The sequence below is a fragment of the Lampris incognitus genome, chromosome 3, assembly GCF_029633865.1.
Source record: "Lampris incognitus isolate fLamInc1 chromosome 3, fLamInc1.hap2, whole genome shotgun sequence".
Lineage (NCBI taxonomy): Eukaryota > Metazoa > Chordata > Actinopteri > Lampriformes > Lampridae > Lampris > Lampris incognitus.
In genome coordinates this window covers 99,175,426-99,203,363 of record NC_079213.1, presented here as the reverse complement: position 1 = coordinate 99,203,363, position 27,938 = coordinate 99,175,426, and the positions used below count along the sequence as shown (strand labels likewise).

Below are 27,938 nucleotides of genomic sequence, written 5' to 3'. Positions count from 1 at the left end.
TTGGCATTCTAGCTGTTAATTTGTTGAGGTAATCTGGAGAAATTGCACCCCACGCTTCCAGAAGCAGCTCCCACAAATTGGATTGGTTGGATGGGCACTTCTTTGAGCAGATTGAGTTTCTGGAGCATCACATTTGTGGGGTCAATTAAACGCTCAAAATGGCCAGAAAAAGAGAACTTTCATCTGAAACTCGACAGTCTATTCTTGTTCTTAGAAATGAAGGCTATTCCATGCGAGAAATTGCTAAGAAATTGAAGATTTCCTACACCGGTGTGTACTACTCCCTTCAGAGGACAGCACAAACAGGCTCTAACCAGAGTAGAAAAAGAAGTTGGAGGCCGCGTTGCACAACTGAGCAAGAAGATAAGTACATTAGAGTCTCTAGTTTGAGAAACAGACGCCTCACAGGTCCCCAACTGGCATCTTCATTAAATAGTACCTGTTAGAGCCTGTTTGTGCTGTCCTCTGAAGGGAGTAGTACACACCGGTGTAGGAAATCTTCAATTTCTTAGCAATTTCTCGCATGGAATAGCCTTCATTTCTAAGAACAAGAATAGACTGTCGAGTTTCAGATGAAAGTTCTCTTTTTCTGGCCATTTTGAGCGTTTAATTGACCCCACAAATGTGATGCTCCAGAAACTCAATCTGCTCAAAGAAGTGCCCATCCAACCAATCCAACTTGTGGGAGCTGCTTCTGGAAGCGTGGGGTGCAATTTCTCCAGATTACCTCAACAAATTAACAGCTAGAATGCCAAAGGTCTGCAATGCTGTAATTGCTGCAAATGGAGGATTCTTTGACGAAAGCAAAGTTTGATGTAAAAAAAATCTTATTTCAAATACAAATCATTATTTCTAACCTTGTCAATGTCTTGACTCTATTTTCTATTCATTTCACAACATATGGTGGTGAATAAGTGTGACTTTTCATGGAAAACACGAAATTGTTTGGGTGATCCCAAACTTTTGAACGGTAGTGTACATATACAATTGCTTTGAATAATCATGTCTTCCTTACACAGCAAATACACATAGAGAAATGTTAGCGCACTACAATAAATGTTTTTATTCTATTTTTTTAATTATGCAAAAAAATTAATGAAGGGTGTTTGTGTGAGGTAGAAAGCTACTGTTGCTGTTAGGAGAGTCTAATGCAGTGGTATCATCATGTGCCATGGAGAGAGCGGGTTTTTATTCCAACCCAACATGACACCAGCTGATTTCGAGGTGAGCTGAAGCTGTGTTAAGCCTCCTACAGACTGTGTGATTTGGGCCGTCTCAGACAAAGATGGCGATAGCTTTGGTCGTGGCTCCAAAACGGTGGTCATACGTTGCACTGTGAGACAGGTTCAAAGACAGCCAATATTATGGTATTGTAACCAAAGATAACCTGGGACACAAGTCTGACAGTGTCAGAAATGTGGGATGACCATCTCACAATGTGAATGCTGCTACGACCAATGTCTACTGACCAACCAATAGAACTGAAGCACGAAATGACACACTGATCAACACGACGCAGAATCTTTGCTGGTGCTAAACACAAACAAACAGACTGTTAGCATCTGTGACCCAAATGCGATGGATTAAACAAAACGAGCTAACAAAACGAGCAACAAAATGAGCTGCGGCGACCATTGAAAGGACTCAGTTCCTGCTTGCCGTCATGTTGCTCTACCAGCGGCGTAGATTGATTATGCGCACTGATGCGGCGTGCATGCTGATGACGTTTTTATGGACTTGCATCATAGCCTCCGATTCAGTATGTGTTATTGTAGTCTACACACATCAAACCTGATGTCGTACCCAAGTTTATTAGATCCATATCGCACAGTGTGGCTTGCAGTAAACTTATATGATTGCTAAAATCGCAGTCTGTAGGAGGCTTTAGTCAGTGAACACAGCCGGTGTAGTTTTGTGTGGGAATGAAAACCTGCATACACATGGCCCTTCATGGCTGATGGTTGAATACCACTGGTCTAATGTCTCCTCTCTTTATTGTACAATCTGACGGTTTCATCACCATGGAGACCAAGCAGTGATTAAATGCTACTAATGAAGCCTTAATTAGTGACATCTCCCGAGGGGAATATAACCGTGCATGTGTGCGTGCATGTGTTGTGAAGGATATATTTCACATCATAGAATTTCACATCATGGGATTTTGGTAATATGCCTACATTGGGGAGGTAATTTATGTTCTTAATAAGATGCACAATTATGTGAGGAGACATTTTTCAAAGCAGACTCTAATACCCTAAATAAACCTTTTGCCAATGTCACAAAATTAATTTGGTTGAAGCAAATTATGCGCTCAATTCAAGCCTCTAGTAAATAACCTTTCCTCCATCTTTGTTATCCTGTTTTCCCTTCTCTACAGCCCAATCCCTCCAATAAGCTAGCAATCATCCATATCCTGGGACTGCTATCCAACTTGTTCACTACACTCGACATCAGCAAGCAGGATGATGAATCAGGGGAAGGCTCAGCTCCACCCATCAAAACAACCCCACCCCCACCTGGACCTAATCCAGTCAGTAACCAGGCAAAACCACCATCAAGCATGGGCTGTCACCTTAATTGTTCATGAACAGTACATCAATGCAAAAGTTTGGAGTTCTTTCTTTTTTATGGCTTTAGTTTCCTTCTGTTTTACATTTAAGTATTCTGTGTGTGTGTGTGTGTGTGTGTGTGTGCGCGCGTGTGTGCATGCGCGTGTGTAGGTGGTATTGGTCTTGCAGCAGGTGTTTGCTCTTATACAGACTGTACTCAGCAAGTGGCTCAATGACTCGCAGGTTGTAGAGGTGAGTCACACAGACACACTCACATACTCACCACACATAAAATCTGTCAATACTTTTCATCGCTTAGCTGGCATGATCAGGAATTGTAACAAGCCTATTTCATATATATATATATATATATATATATATATAGTGGTTTTTTTTTTGGAAACCATCAATGGTGTGGATAAAAGTGCTCAACAAATGAGGAGTGGAATATCAATATAGATGTACGACATTAGCAGCTGATGAGTGTGCAACACATGAAACAAGTTTGAACTGCTATATATATATATTTAAATGTATAAAACTTTGTTTAAAGAAACACTCAACGGTACAGAAAGTGCTAAACAAATAAGGAGCAAAATCAGTGAGTCAACTAAAAAGAATTTAAAAATTTAAAGAATTTACTATGACTCACTGGATTTTATATATATATATTAGGGCTGGGACTTTAACGCGTTAATTCGATAATTAATTATACGGAAAATAACGGCGTTAAAAAAAATTAACGCATTTTATCGCATTTTATTTTTACACTCCAGTCAACACGGAACGCTTCTCAGTGCACTCTTTCTGGCATACGGATTATGCCGATGCACCGAGTGACGCCAGTCAAGCGAAAGGCGGAGTAGGTTAGGCTAACAAGTTAGTATGCTAACAACAGATGTGATAGACGACAAGGATGACACCGCGTTGCTTAGCTCTGTGGATGGGAAATTTACGTTTAAAAAATGGTCGGATGGAAGCCTAGATAAGAGCACTGTTGTGTGCAGACTCTGCAACAAAGGGTTTGCATTCCACTGCAGTTATTCAAGTCTCTGGTACCACCTAAATGCGAAACACGTTGCAGCTAGTACGAACACCGGAGCTAACGCTAGTGCTCCTAGTACAACCAAGCAGAGTCGCCAACCGACTCTCCACCAGATGACGGGATTCAAAGCCAAGATGAGTAAGTCCATGTCTGATAAATTAACAAACTCACTGGCGAAATGGATTGCTGTGAACTGTAGACCACTTTCAGGGGTAGAAGATCAGGGGTTACAAAAAGTACTGTGTTTACAAAACAAACTTGTTTTGAACAAAATAAACAGGATTTTGTTGTTTAAACTTATGTATGTGTCTATTCATTGATTTAGTCATCTACCAAGACCTGTTTGAATTGAAAAATGTTGCTTCTGGTGTCAAATATCGATATGCGATTAAAATGCGATTAATTATGATTAATTAATTACAAAGCCCATAATTAATTCGATTAATTTTTTTAATCAAGTCCCACCACTAATATATATATATACATGCCCTGTGATGGCCTGGCGGCCTGTCCAGGGTGTCTCTCTGCCTGCCGCCTAATGACCACCGGGGTAGGCTCTGGCATCACTGCAACCCTGACAACAGGATAAGCGGTCCGGATAATGGATGGATGGATGTGTGTGTGTGTGTGTGTGTATGTATATATACACACACACACACACACACACATATACACGCACTGGCCACTTTATTAGGTACACCTTGCTAGTACCGGGTTGGACCCCCTTTTGCCTTCAGAACTGCCTTAATCCTTCGTGGCATAGATTCAACAAGGTACTGGAAACATTCCTCAGAGAGTTTGGTCCATATTGACATGATAGCATCACGCAGTTGCTACAGATTTGTCGGCTGCACATCCATGATGTGAATCTCTCGGTCCACCACATCCCAAAGGTGCTCTATTGGATTGAGATCTGGTGACTGGAGGCCATTTGAGTACAGTGAACTCATTGTCATGTTCAAGAAACCAGTCTGAGATGATTCGAGCTTTATGACATGGCGCGTTATCCTGCTGGAAGTAGTCATCAGAAGATGGGAACACTGTGATCATAAAGGGATGGACATGGTCAGCAACAATACTCAGGTAGGCTATGGCGTTGACACGATGCTCAATTGGTACTAAGGGGCCCAAAGTGTGCCAAGAAAATATCCCCCACACCATTACACCACCACCACCAGCCTGAACCGTTGATACAAGGCAGGATGGCTCCATGCTTTCATGTTGTTGACGCCAAATTCTGACCCTACCATCCGAATGTCGCAGCAGAAATCGAGACTCATCAGACCAGGCAACGTTTTTCCAATCTTCTATTGTCCAATTTTGGTGAGCCTGTGCGAATTGTAGCCTCAGTTTCCTGTTCTTAGCTGACAGGAGTGGCACTCGGTGTGGTCTTCTGCTGCTGTAGCCCATCTGCCTCAAGGTTCGACGTGTTGTGCGTTCAGATATGCTCTTCTGCATACCTCGGTTGTAATGAGTGGTTATTTGAGTTACTGTTGCCTTTCTGTCAGCTCGAACCAGTCTGGCCATTCTCCTCTGACCTCTGGCATCAACAAGGCATTTTCGCCCACAGAACTGCCGCTCACTGGATATTTTCTCTTTTTCGGACCATTCTCTGTAAACCCTAGAGATGGTTGTGCGTGAAAATCCCAGTAGATCAGCGGTTTCTGAAATACTCAGACCAGCCCGTCTGGCACCAACAACCATGCCACGTTCAAAGTCACTTAAATCACCTTTCTTCCCCATTCTGATGCTCGGTTTGAACTGCAGCAGATCGTCTTGACCATGTCTACATGCCTAAATGCATTGAGTTGCTGCCATGTGATTGGCTGATTAGAAATTTGCATTAACGAGCAGTTGGACAGGTGTGCCTAATAAAGTGGCCGGTGAGTGTATATATTTGTGTGTGTGTGTGGGGGGTATATAACAAAGATATATATATATATATATATTATAACTTTGTTAAAAGAAACTCAACGGTAGGGAAAGTGCTCAACAAATGAGGAGCAAAATAATTCAGTGAGTCAAGTAAATTCTTTGGATTACATGTACACACACACACACACACACACACATACATATATGTATATATAGGCTTTGACAGGCTTTGTATAGTACCAAGCACTTCAGTAACCGTGTGTAAGGCACTGAATCGTAGCTTTTCTTGTAGTCAGTCCAGGCTATGCTCAGGTTGGTCTGTCTAGTCTTAGTCTTGGGTGATTGCGCTATCAACCAGTAGCTGATGCTTTGATCCTCTGGTTTTTTTCCCAATCCTCCTTTTGCTCGTGTTGACTCATGTGGCCTGCTATGATGCCTGACAGGATCTTCCATGTTGTGGAGAAGCAGTTTATCGGCCGGTAGTTGGAAGGTGTTGTACCCTTGTGGGGAGCCTTCATAATCGTGTCCCCCCCCCCCCCCCCCCCCGTTAGCCAGTCAGGGCGAGACCCTGATGTTAGCAGCTGGTACATCTGTGTTGCCAGGTGTTCATGGAGTACTGTTAGCTTCTTCAGCCAGTAGGCATGAATCATGTCAGGACCTGGTGCAGTCCAGCTCTTCATGTTTGAGAACCGTCATTGGATGTCGGCGCCGGGATGATAACTGGTTCTTGTTCTGAGATATTGCTGTGGTCTGCTCTTAGGTTCAGCTACTGGGCATTGGTGTTGTGTGATGCCTCCTTTTCCCGTATATCCTCCCACTATCACTCAGTCTCTGCTCTGGGTGGGTCTGATGTTGTTCTCTTGTTACTCTGCAGCTGGGAGTACACTTTGAATGGTTCTTTCAGGAACAGGCCATTTACTCTTTTGGCTTCTGCTTCTCTAGTGTATCTCTTCAGCCTGGCTGCCAAAGCTGTGAGCCTTTGTTTGGCAGTTTCCAGGGCCTCACTTATGGACATCTTGCTGTACTTCTTCAACCAGGGCCTGTCTTTCATCACACCTGTTATCTGGCTAACATCTCTCCGTGCTGCTTTGATCTTGGCTTCCAGCCTTCTATACCATGGAGGGTACTGTTGGTAGGGCTGTCAATGAATATTAAAAATTTGAATGTATAACTGAATTGTAAAAAAAACAAAACAGACATTCGGGTGTGAAAATTAATATCCATTGGTGAGAAAAAAAGCAGCATTACTGCGGCTGTCTGCATCGCGAATTCTCGCAAGGGCCTTGGCCGCTGCACTGATTACACTGCATGATGGACAGGAGTCGCACGTCACTTTCACTGGTTGAAAATGAAATTCAGATCAAGCTGAAACAAGCGAATAATTCAACAACCGTGTGGTAAAAATGACAGAGAGTTCACAACCCAACTTGGCCGCAGAGTGATTTTCACTCGCAACCAATCTAAAAAGCCCAGTTTGGAAATACTTTGGATTTTGGTCAGAAAATGGAAGAATTGTGGAACCTCAAGATAAAGTTGTATGCAAGCTATGAAAGCTACAGTTAGCTTATCAAAAATATTATCAAATTGTTTATTTAAACCAGTATGAATATTACCTAATCTGTATAAAAGTTAAGCTATCAAGTAATACATCAATTACGAATCATTCAACTCGCTCTGAGAGACAGCACGTTCTCATTTCTCACTCTAGCACCAACCGCCAAGAGAGATGATCGATGGTCTTCAAATTAAGTTTTTACAGTATAGGACAGTATTTTATTTTTTTGTTTTGTAATGTGTGAGTAGTTATGTCTCTCATTGTATTGGTCTGCCCTCTTATGGACATAATGTGCAAAAATATACTCAAATGGGTTCGAATCTATGTGTGTTTTTTTTTTATTTTTTTTTTAGAAATAATCAAAACATAATTTTTGGCCAATTTTGACAGCCCTAACTGTTGGTGACCTGTGTTCTGAACCCTGTACCCAAGCATCTCCAGGATTACACCCTGGACAGGCCGCCAATCCATCACAGGGCTGACAAATTTACACTGAACAATTTAGTATGGCCAATCCACCTGACCTAAATGTCTTTGGACTGTGGGAGGAACCCTATGCAGACACAGGGAGAATATGCAAACTCCACACAGAGGATGAACTGGGATCACCCCAACCCCCCAAGGTTGGAAAACCCCAGGGTTCGAACCCATGACCTTCTTGATGTGAGGTGACCGCGCTAACCACTATCCACAGAATAACAGGCAACATTTTTCATTACGTAGCTTTTTTAGCTGAGCACTGTGTACGCTTATAAGGGACTGATTGTTATGAACCAGTGAGGTTCGGCTACTGTAGCATAGTAGAATACTTAAATGAGACTCCGAGACAAAAGGTTAAATGTAAACAGTAAGCTGGCTTTGTATTAGAACAAGGAATTTGAAAAAAACAAATATATTTCATATATATATAACTTTGTTAAAAGAAACACTCAACGGTAGGAAAGGTGCTCAAAAAATAGGGAGCAAAATGATCCAGTGAGTCAAGTAAATTTTTTATGAGACAGTACAAGCCTGTTTCATGCTATAAGCAATCATCAGCTGACAACTGACCTCACAAATGCTCTTCTGGATGAATGGGCAAAAATTCCCACAGACGCACTCCAAAATCTTGTGGAAAGCCTTCCCGGAAGAGTGGAATCCGTTATAGCCGCAAAGGGGGGGACCAACTCCATAATGCCTATGGATTTAGAATGGGATGTGATAAAAGCTCCTGTAGGTGTAATGGGCCAGGTGTCCCAATACTTTTGTAGATGTGTGTGTGTGTGTGTGTATATATACAGTGGTGTGAAAAAGTGTTTGCCCCCTTCCTGATTTCTTATTTTTTTGCATGTTTGTCACACTTAAATGTTTCTGATCATCAAACAAATTTAAATGTTAGACAAAGATAACACAAGTAAACACAAAATGCAGTTTCTTCATGAAGGTTTTTATTATTAAGGGAAAAGAAAAATCCAAACCTACATGGCCCTGTGTGAAAAAGTGATTGCCCCCCCCTGTTAAAACATAAATTAAGTGTGGTTTATCACATCTTTGGAAAGCTGAGTTCAATTTCTCTAGCCATACCCAGGCCTGATTACTGCCACACCTCTTCTCAATCAAGAAATCACTTAAATAGGACCTGCCTGACAAAGTGAAGTAGACCAAAAGATCCTCAAAAGCTAGACATCATGCTGCGATCCAAAGACATTCAGGAACAAATGAGAAACAAAGTAATTGAAATCTATCAGTCTGGAAAAGGTTATAAAGCCATTTCTAAAGCTTTGGGACTCCAGCGAACCACAGTAAGAGCCATTATCCACAAATGGCGAAAACATGGAACAGTGGTGAACCTTCCCAGGAGTGGCCGGCCGACCAATTTACCCCAAGAGCGCAGCAACGACTCATCCAAGAGGTCACAAAAGACCCCACAACAACATCCAAAGAACTGCAGGCCTCACTTGCCTTAGTTAAGGTCAGTGTTCATGACTCCACCATAAGAAAGAGACTGGGCAAAAATGGCCTGCATGGCAGAGTTCCAAGACGAAAACCACTGCTGAGCAAAAAGAACATAAAGGCTCATCTCAGTTTTGCCAGAAAACATCTTAATGATCCCCAAGACTTTTGGGAAAATACTCTGTGGACTGACGAGACAAAAGTTGAACTTTTCGGAAGGTGTGTGTCCCATTACATCTGGCGTAAAAGTAACACAACATTTCAGAAAAGGAACATCATACCAACAGTAAAATATGGTGGTGGTAGTGTGATGGTCTGGGGCTGTTTTGCTGCTTCAGGACCTGGAAGACTTGCTGTGGTAAATGGAACCATGAATTCTGCTATCTACCAAAAAATCCTGAAGGAGAATGTCCGGCCATCTGTTCGTGACCTCAAGCTGAAGCACACTTGGGTTCTGCAGCAGGACAAAGATCCAAAACACACCAGCAAGTCCACCTCTGAATGGCTTAAGAAAAACAAAATGAAGACTTTGGAGTGGCCTAGTCAAAGTCCTGACCTGAATCTGATTGAGATGCTGTGGCATGACCTTAAAAAGGCGGTTCATGCTCGAAAACCCTCCAATGTGGCTGAATTACAACAATTCTGCAAAGATGAGTGGGCCAAAATTCCTCCACAGCGCTGTAAAAGACTCATTGCCAGGTATCACAACGCTTGATTGCAGTTGTTGCTGCTAAGGGTGGCCCAACCAGTTATTAGGTTTAGGGGCCAATCACTTTTTCACACAGGACCATGTAGCTTTGGATTTTTTTTCCCCTTAATAATAAAAACCTTCATTTAAAAACTGCATTTTGTGTTTACTTGTGTTATCTTTGTCTAATATTTAAATTTGTTTGATGATCTGAAACATTTAAGTGTGACAAACATGCAAAAAAATAAGAAATCAGAAAGGGGGCAAACACTTTCACACCACTGTATATATATACAGCTTTAGCAGCTGATGAATGCGTGCGGCTGATGAGTGCGCGATGCACGAAACAGGCCTGTACTGCAGTGTATTAAACTTTTTTTCCCTGTATCTGTATTGATATTCCGCTCCTCGTTAGTTGAGCACTTATAAAAACACCATTGACGGTTTCGGGAAAAACGCTATATATATACATTTTTTTTGTTATTATTATTTATTTATTTATTTTTAGCTCAAAGTTGTTAAACGGCAGAACAAGCTTGTTTCGATGAGTGCATTGAGCACGAAACAAGCTTGTTCTGCCATTTAACAACTTTGAGCTGTAAAAAATACATCTTTGCTCCTGAATTGTTGAGCTCTTTTTTCTACATCGAAGGGTTCCTTGCAACATCCTGTGGACATACACACACACACACACAAACACACACACACACATATATACACACGTCGGTACCATACATAGTGACGAAGAAAATATATTTGCTGATAAACAATACAGCAATTGCCTAATTCACAGTTCAAGGGTATGAAAATGTAAGTCTAGTGTTTTGAGTCAAGTCCAGAGTCCAAGAGAAAGTCCAAGGGTACGTATGAGTTCAGAGTTCCAGGGGAATTGGGGTGTGTGTGTACATGGGGATGATTGTGAAAGAAGAAAATTAAGAGTGTGGGAGTGTTTGCAAAAGTTGGGCCTAACACACCGTATAGTGTGGTAGAACCTGTCCAGTTATCACAGTGGTATCTTGGAATGTTGTCCCTCTGTAGACCCAGGTGGGAAGGCTCGCCATCTATCTCACTGTTAAGATAAAAAAAACAAAAAACAACTGACCTATCAACAGACAGGGTCAGAGAAATCTCATGAATACCAAACTGTAATTTATATCATGCACTTTGCGTGATATTGTGGCAGGATGAGGAAAAACACAGGAGACGAAGGCGAGTTTGAACTTTATTCCTCAGCTCCAAAACCAAACTGAAACAGGAACAACCTTGCACCAGAGAGCCCGGGAACGTAAACCACGCCCCCAGCTCACAGCCCTGCTGGGTGAGAGGCATAGCCCCTAGTGTCTGCCACAATATAAATTTTACATGAACTTTAAAATAAAAGCACTGATTTGCAATATTTTGCATGCTTCCGCTTTTTCATGCATGCCCTTAACCTAGCCAATTAAAATTCTCCAAACAACTAGTTGCACATATAATTCAAAAAAGTGCAAAATAAGTTGAATTCTATCCACTGAATAACAACAATATAAATCATAAACCCACTCTTGTAACAAATTAAGTAGACTTCAATAGAGTGTGCACAATTATTTCAATAAGATATCCAGCAAAGCCTAAAAAATACCTAAGTTCCTTTAGGTTGGTGGGGACAGGACAAGTTGTTAGGGCCTTGATCTTCTCTGAGTCTGTTACCACATGGCCAAGCTTCAGTCCATATTCCTTCAGTCATTAATAGTACACGCATCAGACGCTGCTTTTCTGACATAAGGATGATGGAAAAAATGATCAGGCCATCAATGAACACTAAAACATCCTTTAGGTTGTTCATCTCTCCCATACACTTCTCCTTAAGTCATTGGAAGGTTGATGGCGCATTTGTGATTCCTTGGGGCATCCTGTTAAATTCCCAAAATCCTACCAGGCAAACGAATGCTGTCTTCTGCTTGTCGGATTCTTCCAATTCAATTTGATAATATCCCAATTTAAGATCCAGAACAGAGAACCACTTCAACCGAGCTAGAGCAAAGAACGCCTTCTCTAGATTTGGGAGGGCATACGCGTCCTTGATGGTCCAAAGATTTAGCTTTCTGAAGTCTATGCAAAGACGAACAGAGCCATTCTTCTTCCTCACGACGACTATGGGAGAAGCAAATGGGGACTCAGACTCTTGTATAACTCCCAAGTTGAGGAGTTCCTGAAGGTGTTTCCTTACCATATCCACATAACGGGGATGTCCTGGACATGCTCTGTGTTTAAAAGGCGTTTCATTGCTGAGCTTGATATGGTGTTTGACCTTATCTGTGTGTCCGAAATGAAGATCATGATGGGATAATACATCTGGCATGGAATTCAGCATATTTGTTACTCATTACTTCCACTCAGTGGGTAAGGGAGAGTCTCCAAAATCAGAGCTCAATCTTGTAGGTTCAGGGCTCTCTCTGCATGTCAGGGGGGTTTGATTCTTTCAGTTTACTCTTTATGTAGTACCCACACTATAGCATTAACATCTGCCAATACTGTTCTGGGTGGTATGACAATTTCATGATTTGTCTCATTCGTCAACACCACAGGCAACTGGCAGGGCTGTTAAATTGGCAAGTTTGGTAAGGAAGAGGCTCATGGTTGTTCAGTGATGACGTACCTCTCAAGAGTGAGCATTGGAAATGTTAACTAAGCCTTCCAGAATGACTATGTCATGCAGGTACAACCTCGGGGCTCTTTCCTTGCATTTTTACCCAGCCAAGGTTATCGCTGCTGGAGTTCTTCCGACACATTTCAAGAATCTTAAAAACAGCCCAATAGCCATAGGGCAAAGGCTGGAAAGCAAAGAGCTTCTGATCAGTACAGAAGTCAGTATAAAGTGCGTCAAGGGTGTTGGTGCCAATGAGCACCTGCTCTTGGGCTGCAGAGCGGAGGTGGGGAATAACCAGAGCCAAAGTGTGACCTTCGATGTCAGACCCTACAAAGTCTTTTGGAAAGGTAATGGAGAGCTCAGTGTATCCTAAGTAGGGGGCTTATTGGCCATTGGCACCCTCCACATCAAGGACATAATTTAGTGGATGGATAGTCAGTTCTGGAAGATGCTGCTCATAATGATTGGGGTACACTTGTGACCCCATATCCAAAAGACAAGTTACCGTCTTTCCCTGCAATAGTTACTTGAGCAGTAGTTTTAGTTCCAACGAGGCCCTGAGAAAGTTTGAAAGATTGAGGTCTCTTCAAGACAGATTTCTTAAATTTGGGACAGGATTTGTCAGCTGTCGCTCCCATATGCTCCCTCTATAGTCCCTTTCACACTGGCCAAAAAACCCGCTAATGTCCGCCGCCTTTGGTCAGTGTAAAAATGCAGATGTTGCCAGGTTTTTTTGGCCGGTGTGAAAACGCTATATGGGAGCAGATCTCGGTTTTAACCATGAATCTTCGGCATTAGCGGTCTCCCAGAGAGCCTGTCTTTCTCTCAACTGCTTTTTCTTGGCAGCTACAAGGGAAGGATTTGGCTCATTTTCACAGGCTGAAATGATGTGGCCATTCTCACCACACTGAAAGCAATACCAAGGGCGTGGCTTTCTGTTTGTCTTGGCATCAGGACTCTGTTGTTTCATTACTTTCTTTTCCACATGGTGGGCCTCAACTTTTGCACTAAATGCAGGGGACTCAGCTTTCTGTTGTTTAGGTCGTTTCTCCTTGTGGCTCTCGTTTGTCATAATGCTGAGCTGGGCACTAATGTCAGCCATTTGCTTCTTTAGCATCTCAGATTCAGTTAAATGATCAGAATCAGCAGTGGCGTGCCCCATTTGTAGATGAGACATGATAAGCTGCTTAGTGGTACTAGGAGCAGGCTTGGCGGTGCCCAAGTGCTGCCTCATACGACTGGTTTTTGCAGCCTGCTTATTCTCTTCTGTCCTTAGCAGCAGCAAGAGTTCTGCGAAGGAAGGCGGGCTCTCCTTTCTTCGCTCTAACTGGAGGTTGAGTATTAAGGCATTATCCCAGCAACCGCGGCAGAACTGCTTCAGAAGCTGCCTGTCAAATCCGTCAGCAGACACACCACCGTACCACATAGTCATGTTCAGACAAACATGCAATCTGTGCAGAAATGTGGATGGGTTTTCGCCATCATCCTGAAGTGTACTCATGAATCTTGCATAGAGTTCATCGCCATCTTTGACAGTTCCATAGGCAGAGTCAAGTAGCTCAAGACAGGCAGAACGTTGAGCCTGTGGGCCTAAATGCTTCGTCACCTCAGCAGCAGGCGGAAGGAGACTGTCAAGTATATGGTGTGTGCAGTGCAAATCAGAAACAGAGGGATCTTTCATGAGTCCTTCGACGCTAGTGCGCCATGTGTCATGATGTGCTTTGTTGCTGGGGCAGGGACTTTTCCTTGAAAAAGTTTGAAGCCTACTTGGTGTAGCAAAGTATGACGAGGTCTCACTATTGCGCACAACATGTTCAACCACCACTTGCTGAACATTGGGTGGATAAATGTCGAGCGTGGACTGGAATGTGCCACTAGCCATAACTGGTGGATTTGGCAATAGGGTGAAATCGGTCAGGTTTTTATTGAGGGTCATGAAAACACAAGGCTGAACTGCATCATGAGGGAATTCAAGGGCTGTAGGATCAGAAGAGTTCAAGAGGTGTGGACTTGAAGACAACATGCCACCCTGTCTGTGTTGCTCTGTTTGGGGGAGTGGCTTCTGTTCAGAGGAAGAGTCTTGACAAGCTTGCGGAGGATTGATGAACAAAGCAAGTTTGGCCAATTCTTCTTTCAGCATTTGCTCCAGAGAATTCCCACTCAGTCTGGAAATTTTGCGCAGCTCCTCCATATATGTTCTGGTAGCGTTATTACGGGCATTTAGTGCATAAACACTTGCCAAGCTCTTTACCTCATAAACGTATCAGCTTGAGTGGAGCGTTCAAGCTTAAGCGGCAGCAAGGGCTCTAATGTTTGCATGGCCGTGCCATATGTGAACTCTACTATCATGTGTTGGTGAACATCTGATTTAGGGTCATCTATGCGGAAAAGGCGGTTAATTGAACCGTGCTTGTTGAGGTAAGTGGATACTTCATTATCACTCTCTGTCCCCGTTAGTCCACAAACTACTACGGAGTAGTGAATTTTAACCGATTCTTGCATTACAATTTCCATTGTGCTGGAGTTGGCTTTGATTACCTGACTTTAAATGTAACAAATTGTAGGTAAAAATTCACCAAGTAAGGCTGACAATTAAACATTCAACAATGCTCCTGGCTGTCTTTCCAATTTTTATTAACACCTGTCACGGACTGATTGTTAATATTATGGACAACTGAGGTTTGGCTACTGGAGCACAGTGGAATGCTTAAATCAGACTCAGAGACAAAAGGTTAAATGTAAACAGTATGCTTGCTGGCTTTTTATTAGAACAAGGAATTTGAAAGAAAAAAAAATATATAAGTCAGTACCATACACAATGACAAGGAATATATATTTTCTGATAAACAATGTACCAATTGCCTAATTCACAGTTCCAGGGAATGAAAATGTAAGTCTAGTGTTTTGAGTCAAGTCCAGAGTCCAAGAGAGTGTAAGTTTTTAGTTCCAGGGGAATTGGGGTGTGTGTGCATGGAGATGATTGTGAAAGGAGAAAATGAGAATGATGAGGCTGAGCGTGGGGGTGTTTGCAGAAGTTGGGCCTACCACGCCGCAGAGTGTGGTAGAACCTGTCCAGTTATCACAGTGGTATCTCAGAATATGGTCCCTCTCTGGATCCAGGTGGGAAGGCTCGCCATCTATTTCACTGGAAAGATCCAAAAAAGAAGAAAAAGAAACCTTACCTGTCAACAGACAGGTTCAGAGAAATCTAATAAATATCAGATTGTAAATTATATCATGCACTTTGCATTCACATGAACTTTGAAAGAAAAGTACTGATTTGCAATACTTTGCATGCTTCCACTTTTTCATACGTGCCCTTTAACCTTGCAAATGAAAAATTCTCCAAACAACTAGTGGCACATAGAATTCAAGTTTTATATATATAGTGCAAAATAAGTTGAATTCTATCCATTGAATAACAATGGAAATCATAAACCCACTCTTGTACCAAATTAAGTAGACATACAATAATTCAATAAAGTGCGCACAATTATTTTAATAAGGTGCAAAATAAAATGAAATCCCTGGTTTAAAAAAAAATTAAATATATTTCACCGATTTCGAGTGAGCAGGCTGGACACATGCACAAAATGGCGTACCCAATGAGCCAGTTTCAATGTCGTCAGCGGGCTGGACACATGCACAAAATGGCGTATACCCAGTCACGCCACGCGGTTTCTAAAACCAAACATATAATTAGTCAAGTGAATTTTATTTGTATAGCCCAATACCATAAATTACAAATTTGCCTCAAGGGGCTTTACAGCAACACAACATCCTGCCCTTAGACCCTCGCATTGGATAAGGAACAAATCCCTAAAAAAAAAAAAAACTTAACGGGCGAAAGTAATTTCAGTGCGTTGTTACTGTACAAGTTGCATCAGATAAGTTAGGTTTTACTCAGTTGAACTATAGTGAAGTAAATTATTTATGAACTGGACGCATTACCTTTTTTTTGGAGTAGTAATGGACGGAAAGGTCGGGAAATTTCCAAACACTTCAAACTTATTCACAAGCTAGCAACCATAGCTGGAGCCAGGCTAACTCTTCTTCGTCTTCCGGATTAATGGCGAATTGCAACCAGATGGGCCATTATCGCCACCTACTGTTGCGTTAAAGAGTCCATCCAGCCAGCCATCCAGCCATTATCTGTTTCTCAAATGGGGATACGCGCACCCCTGGGGCTACTGCGGGGGGGGGGGGGGGGGGTTCGGGAGAAAAGTTCTAAATGTGTGAAAGTCTTTATCATAGTCATGAATAATTCACCAATATACCAATATAATAAATTCAATTAAATTCCATATTTTAAAGTTCAATAAGGATTATAGGTTATAGATCTTTGCATACATCACTTTAGAATGGTATAATATCTCTGGGAGGGGGTGAATAAATTATATTGTCGATTTACTGAATTAGGAAATGTATCAAAAGTACATATTACCGGTCTTTGTTATTCCCTTAGGCGGTGTGTGCAATCTTTGAGAAGTCTGTGAAGACCCTACTCCATGACTTTGCTCCCATGGTGTCTCAGCTGAGTGAGATGCTGGGCCAGATGTACAGCACCATACCCCAGGCCTCAGCTCTGGACCTCACACGACAGGTACACTTACAGATACATTCACACATACACTTCAAACTCTGGTAGCATGTGCTTGTTTGCTCAGTTTACTGCCATCTTGTAAGAGTCGTCAGACATCACTTGCCACCAGCTAGTTCACCGTGCACTCACTGAGAGTGAGATATGATTTGATATAGAAAACGAATATTTCAGTAATTTTCTCCCTGGTATTGTGTTCTTGCTTTAACTCTGTCATTTCTTGTTTGTTTCTTTGTATGTCTTTTTATCTTAAAGCCAAGTTAAAATCAGAAAAAATGAATCAAATCATGTACTTCAAGATCAAAACTCCTTGTAATTAATTTGGTAATTTTCAAATTGTGGCTTTAACTGATCAGTGTAGGCCACATCTTGGCAATTTATTGGTCAAAAGAAATTATTTCTCATTATATTGCAAGCAAAATAAAGATGAAAAGAATAAGATTTAGGCTCTCTCTCTATCTTGGGCTAAAGGTCCCCCCAGCAATAGTGTAGGGATAATCAGTCTTGATGTTTCAGATGGTGCACATCTTTGCCAGTGAGACAGACCACTTCTCGCCCATCAAGGCTCTGTTTGAGCTGGTTACCTCGGTAACGCTCTCCATCTTCCACCAAGGTAGGGGGGCCCAGCAGGGGAGGGGCTGTTAATAGCATCATACTGTGTCTTGAGTCATTGTAGATACCATCTGGTTCTTTATATAGTACTGATTTTTGGTACACATTTGCTTTGAAGAAGTCCTGAATATTATTTCAGGGTAACAGAGGGATGTTTTTTTGTTTGTTTGTTTGTTTGTTTGTTTTTTAGTGGGGGGTATAAACACCATGTAGACAAACTCTAGAGTCTAGTTCATGTTTTGTGTTTGTTGAGGAAGTTTTTACCTTTGCTTTACCTCCTCTTCAGATTGTCCAGGTACTCCATGAAATACTTGTGCTTTTGTAGACTTCTGTGCTGGGACATTGTGAAAGCTTAGCCCGGGGGCCGCATTAGTAATGGCAGGGTCAGAGGCTAAATGATGTTTCCTGTTTCCACAGTCAAGCTTTCAGTGTTTGCTGTTAATACTCATCCCTGTGGGTGAAATGGTAAAACAGGTCTGTCTATTTGGCCTGTAGATGTAAGGAAAATTAGTATCTAAGACCACTGCACCAACCATTAAATGACATAACTTTTGCATCATACAGTTTGGATTGATTTTGGATTGATCTACTATTTGGGAAGTCTTTTCAAGAAGTTGTTTCACAAAACCCACTTTGTGAACAGGCTTTTTCATCTCAGCTTGATTGTTGATGTGAGTAACTATGTCAGATGTAGTTCTTGTTTTTCCACAAGAAAAGGTTTTTTTTTTTAAAGTAAAGTTTGCAGGGGCCTCTCAGAAAACTTCACACAGGCTACAAGTGTCCCCCGGGCCAGACTTTAGGTTTGATTGTCACGCAGCTTAACGTCACCCCGATAATATTACATTCATTATTACGTCTGTGTGTAATTGCACCAGTGCTGTCTGCCTCTCCTCCTCCCTTTTTGTTACCCCCCATCCTCTTCCCCCTCCTCCTCTCTCGCTTTGACTGGTTGAGTAATGGCTGCCTGTCCTCCTGCCTCGTAACTCTTTCTTTTCTGAGCAGGTGCCCTTTCACACACGTTGGCAATGTGACCAGTAGCTTATTCATTTGGTTGCAGTCCAACATAACAGGAGAGGTCAACTCAAGATGGCTGCAGCTGACACACAGCCTGTGCCAGAGTTGTTCTCCCCACTGCAGCCATCTGAATAAGCTCTGGTTAGCACTTGATGTTGATGAGAGATGTATGTGGATTTAAGGTTGGAGGGGAGTATTGAGAAGGAATCTTGTTTGGAGTCTGGGAACAGCCAAAGCTGGGCGCACACTACAGGATTTTATTCAGTTGCATATTGATTACAACTGGTATAAAATTGAGCCTAATGGAAATGATGTCTATTTATAATTCCCAAAGCAGATTCTTCATTGGATAGAAAACACCAGTGGTTGTGGGAGGATCCAGATGTTTTTAATGTTGCTTTTCAAACATTCCTGTAGATTTTAGAAGCCTTGTAGTCTGTGTCCAGCATGTGGGAGGGTGTGATCTCAGAACATATTATACTGATCTCTGAGCAGCATGACATCAATGGCTGTGAGTTCAAGTCTTACTGGCAAGGGATCCTGTTGACCGGCTCTGAAAGGACCCTTGATTGTAAACCCTTCCCCTGAGGCACTTCCTCTATCTCAGAGGAAACGGCATTGGGGGGAGATGCTGGATGGTGCCTAAGGGTGTATTGGTTGAGAGGGTTCATTTGGGGTTTTTTCTTCTCCAAACTGTCACAGTAACAGAGGTGCCTCCTGGGTTCCCACTCCAAACCCACTTTTGATTTGTTTGTTTTTTGTTTCGTTTTTTTTTCAGGTTTGTTCTTTTTCTCTCGTTTCTTTTTTCCTCCAAATGGACCCATGTCTTTGTCCTCTGCCTGTTTTCTCTTTGTTCTGTTTATTCCAAGACTCTGCCAAAGCTTCATATGCCCCCTCCCCTCCCCTTCTCCCCTCTGTTCCTTACTCACGTGTGAATTATTTCAGTGAAATATTTTGAGTTCGCTTTTATTTCCACATGACTGTTGAATCTATTCAGTTGCTGTTTGTATATTATTCTTATTCTCTTATGATTTCTTAAGTTTCATCTTTATTATATTTTAGGACCCAGGGATCATCCTGATATTGTTGATTCATTTATGCAACTCCAAGCTCAGGTGTGTTTTTGGTTTCTTATTTCATTCACTTTGGGTTCTCTCTCTCTCTCTCTCTCTCTCTCTCTCTCTCTCTCTCTCTCTCTCTCTCTCTCTCTCTCTCTAATCTTTCTCTGATTTCTCTCAGTTTCTCTGTTTTTCTCCTTCTTTACCTCTTTCTGTCCTGTATTACTGGGTCCTAATGTGGTCCAGCACATAGGCAAGGCAGTGGAATGAAACATTAGGGGATTGTTTGAACGAGAGACATGCGTCTCTCCTCAAACGCTCTTGATTCTAACCAAGTTGCCTTGCCATCCATGAGGATAGTACTGGCTTCATTCAGGGTCATTGTCTTACCTACAGACACTCATTTTGCCAGCTACCAATATGAAACATTAGTTTATGTTTTGGAAGTTTTTAATTTTTAATTAAAAAATAATTCCACTCAGATTGTTATCTAGTGCCTTGAACATCATGCACTTTATTTTTTTCAAATATTTTCTGTTTTACACAAAATTCAATCAAACATGTTCATTTAAAGGCAGCCTTGTGTTGGGGTTTGTGTAAATTTTGGCACAAAATTGTGCACATTTACCGCAACTGAATATCAGCCCCAAATATCGGCTATCGGCCTCCATAACTTAACAATAATTGGTATCGGCCCTGAAAAAAAAAACATATCGGTCGACCCGTACTTGAGACACCACCTTAACATTATCAATTTTGTAACGCAAGCCAGATACACAATTCGTTGTTGAACTACTAAAATCAAATGATGGTAAATGTACCTGCGTAAAATCACATCTTAAGTCAAGCTAGCCCATTAATAATTTACATTTGGCTGTCAACAGTGTACACTTAACATGCCGTCTGGTGAATCAACTGGATAGAATTACAGAATTCCACTGTGGCACCATTTTAGTAACTAATGCTTAAAAAAGTAAATTCATGCTAGAAAAGTTGAGGAGCACAACTATGGATGAGCATATTCAAATCCTATTTCAGATGCTGCTGCTTTTTTTTTTTTTACCTGTGCAAATAAACTTTATGATAAGGGAAGAAAGAAATTCACCATCGGAGGAGTAGTGTATGATTAAAAGAAAAGTTACCATAGGGCCCAGGATTAATTGTTTTGAGTGATGGAGAGGGACAGCTCTTGAGAAAGATTGTGTGATGGCAACAGCTGGACAAAGTGTTGTGTGGTAACTGACTCAGGTGACTGATTAGAGTCTTGGGGCCTCTTCCTCTTCTGAAGTCATTCCAGCCCAGAGCCCATCAAAGCCCAAATGAATTAATATTCAGTTAATATTAATCACCTCAGACAAATTGCCTGATGGCTCTTGTTTTATATTTTTGTCTCCCTTCCTCATTCTTCTTTGTTTTCTATCTTTGGATAGATCTGACCTTCATTTCTCTCCCTTTCCCTCTGTCCCTTTCTCCTCTCCTCCATCCTGAATGAGTTCATTATTATGAGATAAGTTGTGTTTCTCTTTATCTGCACATATTTATTACTTACAGACTTCTGTTGCATATTCAATCCAGTCAACCAAAAACGAGGAAAAGTAGTGTCAAAATAAAATTGATTCCAAGAACCAAAGCCAAAACCATCATTGCCTTTAGTTTGACTTAAGTTTCCAATGATTTTAAGTGTTTGATTTTTTTGCAGTTTGTTTGTTCTATCTGCTGAGTTCTACTCTGGAGGATCTCTGTATGAGTTTGGATATAGTTTTTATTTTTCTAGACAGATTGGAGAGAGTAGTGCAGTCTGGTAGGGAGATCTGTTCTCAGTCTTGTGTTGCTGTCAGATCTGCCTACCAGGCTTAACAGGTATGCTGGAGAGCAGCAATTTGAAGGAGGGTATGAATTGGATTGTGGTGAAGCAGTACCCCTGGGTGAGGGTGGCAAAAATGCTCCACTTCATGCTTCTGTCTGCCTCCTAGGCCCTCAAACGGAAGCCCGATTTGTTTTTGTCTGAAAGTCTCGACGTGAAGGCGGTGTTCCACTGTGGTAAGTTGTCAGTTTACACACACGTGCAAACATCTTCTTGGTCATGTTTTGGTATCTATAGGAAATTGTAAATAGTGTGAATGTTTGACAGCGCTGTTCATTTGTTTCGGTTTCCTACTATCCTGCACTCTCTCACTCTCCTTCTTTCTCTAGGAGTTCTGTCACTCAAATTCCCAGAGGCGCCGACAGTCAAGTCTACGTGCTTGTTCTTTGTGAGTACCCCTCCCACCAACCCACAAACAGCCACTAACAAATTATCAGGAAAACATATATGTATTTAGTCTGTTTTTTTTAAACTGTTGATACATTTTTGTTTTTTTTCGGGGGCGTCCGGGTAGCGTAGCAGTCTATTCCGTTGCCTACCAACACAGGACTCACCGGTTCGAATCCCTGTGTTACCTCCGGCTTGGTCGGGTGTCCCTACAGACACTGTAGCTCGGCTGTGTCTGCGGGTGGGAAGTGGAATGTGGGTATGTGTCCTGGTCGCTGCACCAGCAGGGGGGAAGGGGAACTGGGGGGAATAGCGTGATCCTCCCACGTGCTATGCCCCCCTGGCAAAACTCCTCACTGTCAGACACTGTCAGGTGAAAGGTGGCTGGCGCCTCCACATGTATCGGAGGAGGCATGTGGTAGTCTGCAGCCATCCCCAGATCGGCAAAGGGGGTGGAGCAGCGACCGGGGTGGCTTGGAAGAGTGGGGTAATTGGCCAAGTACAATTGAGGAGAAAAATGGGGGAAAATCCCCCCCCCAAAAAAAAGTTTTTTTCAGTAGTACATGAACAAAATGGGACAGACACAAAAAATGGTAGAAGAGAGGGGGGGGAAAAGACCTAACAAGGAAAGACATGACCAAATTACATTCATTCATTCATCTTCAGCCGCTTCTCCAGTGTCTGGTCGTGGTGTCAGCAGGCTAAGTAGGGCACTCCAGATGTCCCTCTCCCCAGCAACACCCTCCAGCTCCTCCTTGGGGATCCTAAAGCATGCCCAGGCCAGATTGGACATGTAGTCCCTCCAGCGAGTTCTGGGTCTACCCCGGGGTCTTCTCCCAGTTGGCCGTGCCTGGTAAACCTCCAAAGGAAGGCACCCAGGAGGCATCCTAATCAGATGCCCGGACCACTTCAACTGGCTCCTTTCGATGCGAAGGAGCAGCGGCTCTCCTCCGAGCTCCCTCCAGATGTCCGAGCTCCTCACCCTATCTCTAAGGCTGAGCCCAGACACCCGGAAGAGGAAATTCATTTCAGCCGCTTGTATCTGCGATCTCACCCTTTCGGTCACTACCCAACGCTCATGACCATAGGTGAGGGTTGGAACGAAGATTGACTGGTAAATTGAGAGCTTTGCCTTCCGGCTCAGCTCCCTCTTCACCACAACGGTTCGGTTCAGCGTCCGCATTACTGCTGATGCTGCACCAATCCGCCTGTCAATCTCCCGCTCCATCCTACCCTCACTCGTGATCAAGACCCCGAGATACTTGAACTCCGTCACTTGAGGCAACAACTCATCCCCAACCCGGAGGGAGCAGTCCACCACTGGACAAAATTACAACTAAATTAAATAATGTGAAATAGTGCATTGAAAGGCTTGTTAACTCTTAACAGCATTATTTTGGCAAAGCTCTTATTGTCTCTGTGTCTGTCAATAGACGGAGTTGTTGCCCCGCTGCTCAGATGTGCCCCCGGTGGCCAGGGTGGTGCAGGAAGACGGCAAACTACTGGTGCAGGCTGTGCTGGAGGTGAGAAGCACGTGGTTACTCTCTGTCACACTATTTGTGAAACATTGATATTTCATTCTTTCTGTAGATGGATGAGGAGTCATAATTCAGATTTGGTTTTATATATATATATATATATATATATATATGTATGTATGTATATATATACTCTGACGTAACGTCTCCTGAGAGAACATAACCTTGCGCTATCATAACCCGTAAATTTGATGATGGTGTGTATCTTCATTTTAAGCAGTGTGCTTTTATTTTTGTCTTACTTTTTTTCTGTGAAGTCTTGTTTGCTGTAGTCACCCAATTCGCTGGACAGCAAATGTTTTCAGTCCTTTTGCTTCCTGAAAAAAATTCGAGATTGTGATAGACAATGTCAAGCTGAACACAAAAATAATTTCAAATTTGCTGTATCATGTAGGAATTTGGAGAAACATTAAAATAACTTTTATTGAATTTAACATGTTTAATCGCATAATGATGCTGACACGTTGTGTTAGTTCATCTGAGCTTAAGATGTTTTGCAGCTTATTTTCGTTTGTACTCAGCATCTGGTGCCTCTCGTGTCAGTGTCCAACAATAGTTGGCCAGCATTGATGGAGTCCAGTTGCCCTGATACCTCTTTTCCATGATCGCAATGTCCTAGTGAAACCTTTCACCGTGTTTGTCACTGACTGCACCAAGATCAGTGGGGAAGAAGTCCAAGTGTGAATGCAGAAAATGAATTTTCAAATACATGTTGCACTTCATGGTTTTGTATGCTTTAAGCATGGTGTCAAGCAGCTCAAGGTAGTTTGGTGCTCTGTAGTTGCCAAGAAAGTTCTCAGCAACATCCTTAAATGCCTTCCATGCTATTTTCTCTGGCCCCACTAACAGATCTTCTAACTCCCTGCCACTGACGACCTGTCTGATTTGTGGACCAACAAAAATGCCTTCCTTAATCTTGGCATCAGTTATTCTTGGAAACATCTGTCTCAAATAGCGAAATCCATCACCTTTGTTCATTGCTTTCACAAAATTTGTCATCAGTCGGAGTTTTATATGAAGAGGAGGCAGAAATATCTTTGTTGGGTCGACAAGTGGTTTATGTGCCGCACTTTTCTGCTATGGAACAAAATGCTTACGGAGGTGTCGGTTCTTTTTAATGTAATGGGACTCTTTAGCACGGCTATCTCATTCACAAAGGAACCAACAGTACTTCGTATATCCGAGCTGCATTCCTAGTAGCAGTTGCCATACTTTTAGATCACCACAGATGTTCCAGTCGTAATTTTTGTGCTGTATGTGTTTCAGCAACAGTTCCATGTTATTGTAGGTTTCTTTCATGAGTGCTGCATAGCCAATGGGTACTGAAGGGTGGACATTGCCATTGTGTAACAGTATAGCTTTCAGGCTTGACTTTAAGGAATCTACAAACCCCAATTCCAATGAAGTTGGGACGTTGTGTAAAACGTGAATAAAAACAGAATACAATGATTTGCCAATCCTTATCGACCTACATTCAATTTAATACACTACAAAGACAAGATATTTAATGTTCTAACTGATAAACTTTATTGTTTTTTGCAAATATTCACTCATTTTGAATTTGATGCCTGCAACACGTTCCAAAGAAGCTGGGACAGGGGCAACAAAAGACTGGGAAAGTTGAGGAATGCTCATAAAACACCTGTTTGGAACATTCCACAGGTGAACAGGTTAATTGGAAACAGGTGAGTGTCATGATTGGGTATAAAAAGAGCATCCCCGAAAGGCTCAGTTGTTCACAAGCAAGGATGGGGCGAGGGTCACCACTTTGTGAACAACTGCGTGAGCAAATAGTCCAACAGTATAAGAACAACGTTTCTCAACGTACAATTGCAAGGAATTTAGGGATTTCATCATCTACAGTCCATAATATCATCAAAAGATTCAGAGAATCCGGAGAAATCTCTGCACGTAAGCGGCAAGGCTGAAAACCAACATTGGATGCCCGTGACCTTCGATCCCTCAGATGGCACTGCATTAAAAACCGACATCCTTCTGTAAAGGATATTACCACGTGGGTTCAGGAGCACTTCGGAAAACCATCGTCGGTTAACACAGTTCAGCGCTACATCTACAAGTGCAGGTTAAAACTCTACCATGCAAACCGAAAGCCGTATATCAACAACACCCAGAAACGCCGCCGGCTTCTCTGGGTCTGAGCTCATCTGAGATGGACTGACGCAAAGTGGAAAAGTGTGCTGTGGTCTGACGAGTCCACATTTCAAATTGTTTTTGGAAATCATGGACGTCGTGTCCTCCGGGCTAAAGAGGAAAAGGACCATCCAGATTGTTATCAGCGCAAAGTTCAAAAGCCAGCATCTGTGATGGTATGGGGGTGTGTTAGTGCCCATGGCATCATGGGTAACTTGAACATCTGTGAAGGCACCATTAATGCTGAAAGGTACATAGAGGTTTTGGAGTAACATATGCTGCCATCCAAGCGACGTCTTTTTCAGGGACGTCCCTGCTTATTTCAGCAAGACAATGCCAAGCCACATTCTGCACGTGTTCCAACAGCGTGGCTTCGTAGTAAAAGAGTGTGAGTACTGGACTGGCCTGCCTGTAGTCCAGACCTGTCTCCCATTGAAAATGTGTGGTGCATTATGAAGCACAAAATACGACAACGGAGACTCCGGACTGTTGAGCAACTGAAGTCGTACATCAAGCAAGAATGGGAAAGAATTACACCTACAAAGCTTCAACAATTAGTGTCCTCCGTTCCCAAACGCTTATTGAGTGTTGTTAAAAGGAAAGGTGATGTAACACAGTGGTGAACATGCCCCTGTCCCAGCTTCTTTGGAACGTGTTGCAGGCATCAAATTCAAAATGAGTGAATATTTTCAAAAAACAATAACGTTTATCAGTTTGAACATTAAATATCTTGTCTTTGTAGTGTGTTCAATTGAATATAGGTCGAAAAGGATTTGCAAATCATTGTATTCTGTTTTTATTTACGTTTTACACAGCGTCCCAACTTCATTGGAATTGGGGTTTGTATAAAAAAAACGCCATTGTTAAGGGTCATGCACACAACCCAAAGCCATGAACACTCCATCAATGTCAGTGCAGAAACAGGTTGTCAACCTGCGTAAAGAAGTTTGACAAATGTTCCCCCCCGCTCCTTTTTCTTCCAATTGTACTTGGCCAATTACCCCACTCTTGCGAGCTTTCCCAGTCTCTGCGCCACCCCCTCTGCTGATCCAGGGAGGGCTGCAGGCTATCACATGCCTCCTCTGATACATGTGGAGTCGCCAGCTGCTTATTTTCACCGGACAATGAGGAGTTTCACCAGGGGGCCATAGCACGTGGGAGGATCACGTCCCAGTTCTCCCTACCCCCTCAACAGGCACCCCGACCAACCAGAGGGGGATCTAGTGCAGCGACCAGGACACATACCCACATCCAGCTTCCCACCGGCAGGCATGGCCAATTGTGTCTGTAGGGACGCCCGATCAAGCCGGAGGTAACACGGGGATATGAACTGGCGATCCCCGTGTTGGTAGGCAGCGGAATAGACTGCTACGCTACCAAGACAAGCTCATAGGCGTTCTTAATAAGTGCAGTCATGGTGCGTCTTTGAGCCTTAAGCGTATACTCGCCACAGATGTAACAGAATGTGTCGCAGCTGTTGCAACATTGACGAGACATTTCTGCTGTATTAAGTCTTCCTGAACACAATAAATCCTATTGTTAAGTATACTCACTATGCTATTGCCTGAAGAACATGTGCATCAAACATGTGTCCAAACAGCATCTGTAAATGTGAGCAGCTTTATAGCCAGTCTGCCAGCATCTAACCTGACTAAGACAACATTTGCAGAGCAGCTACACTAAGTGTATGCCGAGGCATGCTTGGACTTACCAAAACAGCTTGATTTGTTGGCAGTATACTAGTAGACTTAAAATATGATGGGAAAATCACAAAATAGGTTATATCTGCAAAACAGTATGTAATAGGAAAATTTTAAGGTGATTTTCGTGATCAGTGGCCCAAAATCCATAAAATGCACCCAAAGTGTTCAGGAAGCAAAATCTTTGTTATCCGGTGTGTTTGCTATGCCTATTTATAGCATCATTACTGTCAGAGCTGTGTACTTGCCTTCTAAAGGCCGCTGTTGCCGTGAAGATCCACATTTTCCCACAGGGATCAATTACGCTTTTTCTAATGTCATCTGCCCTTCCTGTCTTAGTATTAGCAGTTGTATCACATCTGCTCCATTCTGTTTTCAGGGAATTGGCGGCGGAGCGTCTCGAAGTCTGATGGATCAGTTTGCAGAGGTGCTGTTCAGTCTGAACAAGCACTGCTTTGCTCTGCTTTCGGTGTGGCTAAAGGAGGCGCTGCAGCCCCCAGGATTCCCCTCTTCGCGGGTCACCACTGAACAGAAAGACACCTTTTCACAGCAGATACTCAGGTAATGCACGTTGGATGAATTCACTAATTACTAAAAAAAAAAAAAAACACCCAGGCAGTATTGTCCTGCTGCCATTACCATGTGAGTCCACTTTTTTTGGCACACTTGTACTTTTTTAAGGGGTTGTCGGCTAATGAACTCATTCCACTTGACTAACTACTTGATTTTCACATATATTTT

General features: G+C 42.5%; 1 protein-coding gene across 1 annotated transcript in view; it reads left to right on the top strand.

The window, feature by feature from the left end:
- LOC130109364 (importin-13-like) overlaps window positions 1-27,938 on the top strand; it is a 68,765-nt gene that overhangs the window by 38,244 nt on the left and 2,583 nt on the right. Inside the window, exons 13-21 of the mRNA XM_056276237.1 lie at window positions 2,378-2,530; window positions 2,721-2,801; window positions 16,739-16,876; window positions 17,390-17,486; window positions 19,562-19,614; window positions 21,531-21,597; window positions 21,751-21,809; window positions 23,242-23,331; window positions 27,577-27,758. Of these exons, the coding sequence (XP_056132212.1) occupies window positions 2,378-2,530; window positions 2,721-2,801; window positions 16,739-16,876; window positions 17,390-17,486; window positions 19,562-19,614; window positions 21,531-21,597; window positions 21,751-21,809; window positions 23,242-23,331; window positions 27,577-27,758 (920 nt within the window). The remainder of the gene's footprint in view (window positions 1-2,377; window positions 2,531-2,720; window positions 2,802-16,738; window positions 16,877-17,389; window positions 17,487-19,561; window positions 19,615-21,530; window positions 21,598-21,750; window positions 21,810-23,241; window positions 23,332-27,576; window positions 27,759-27,938) is intronic.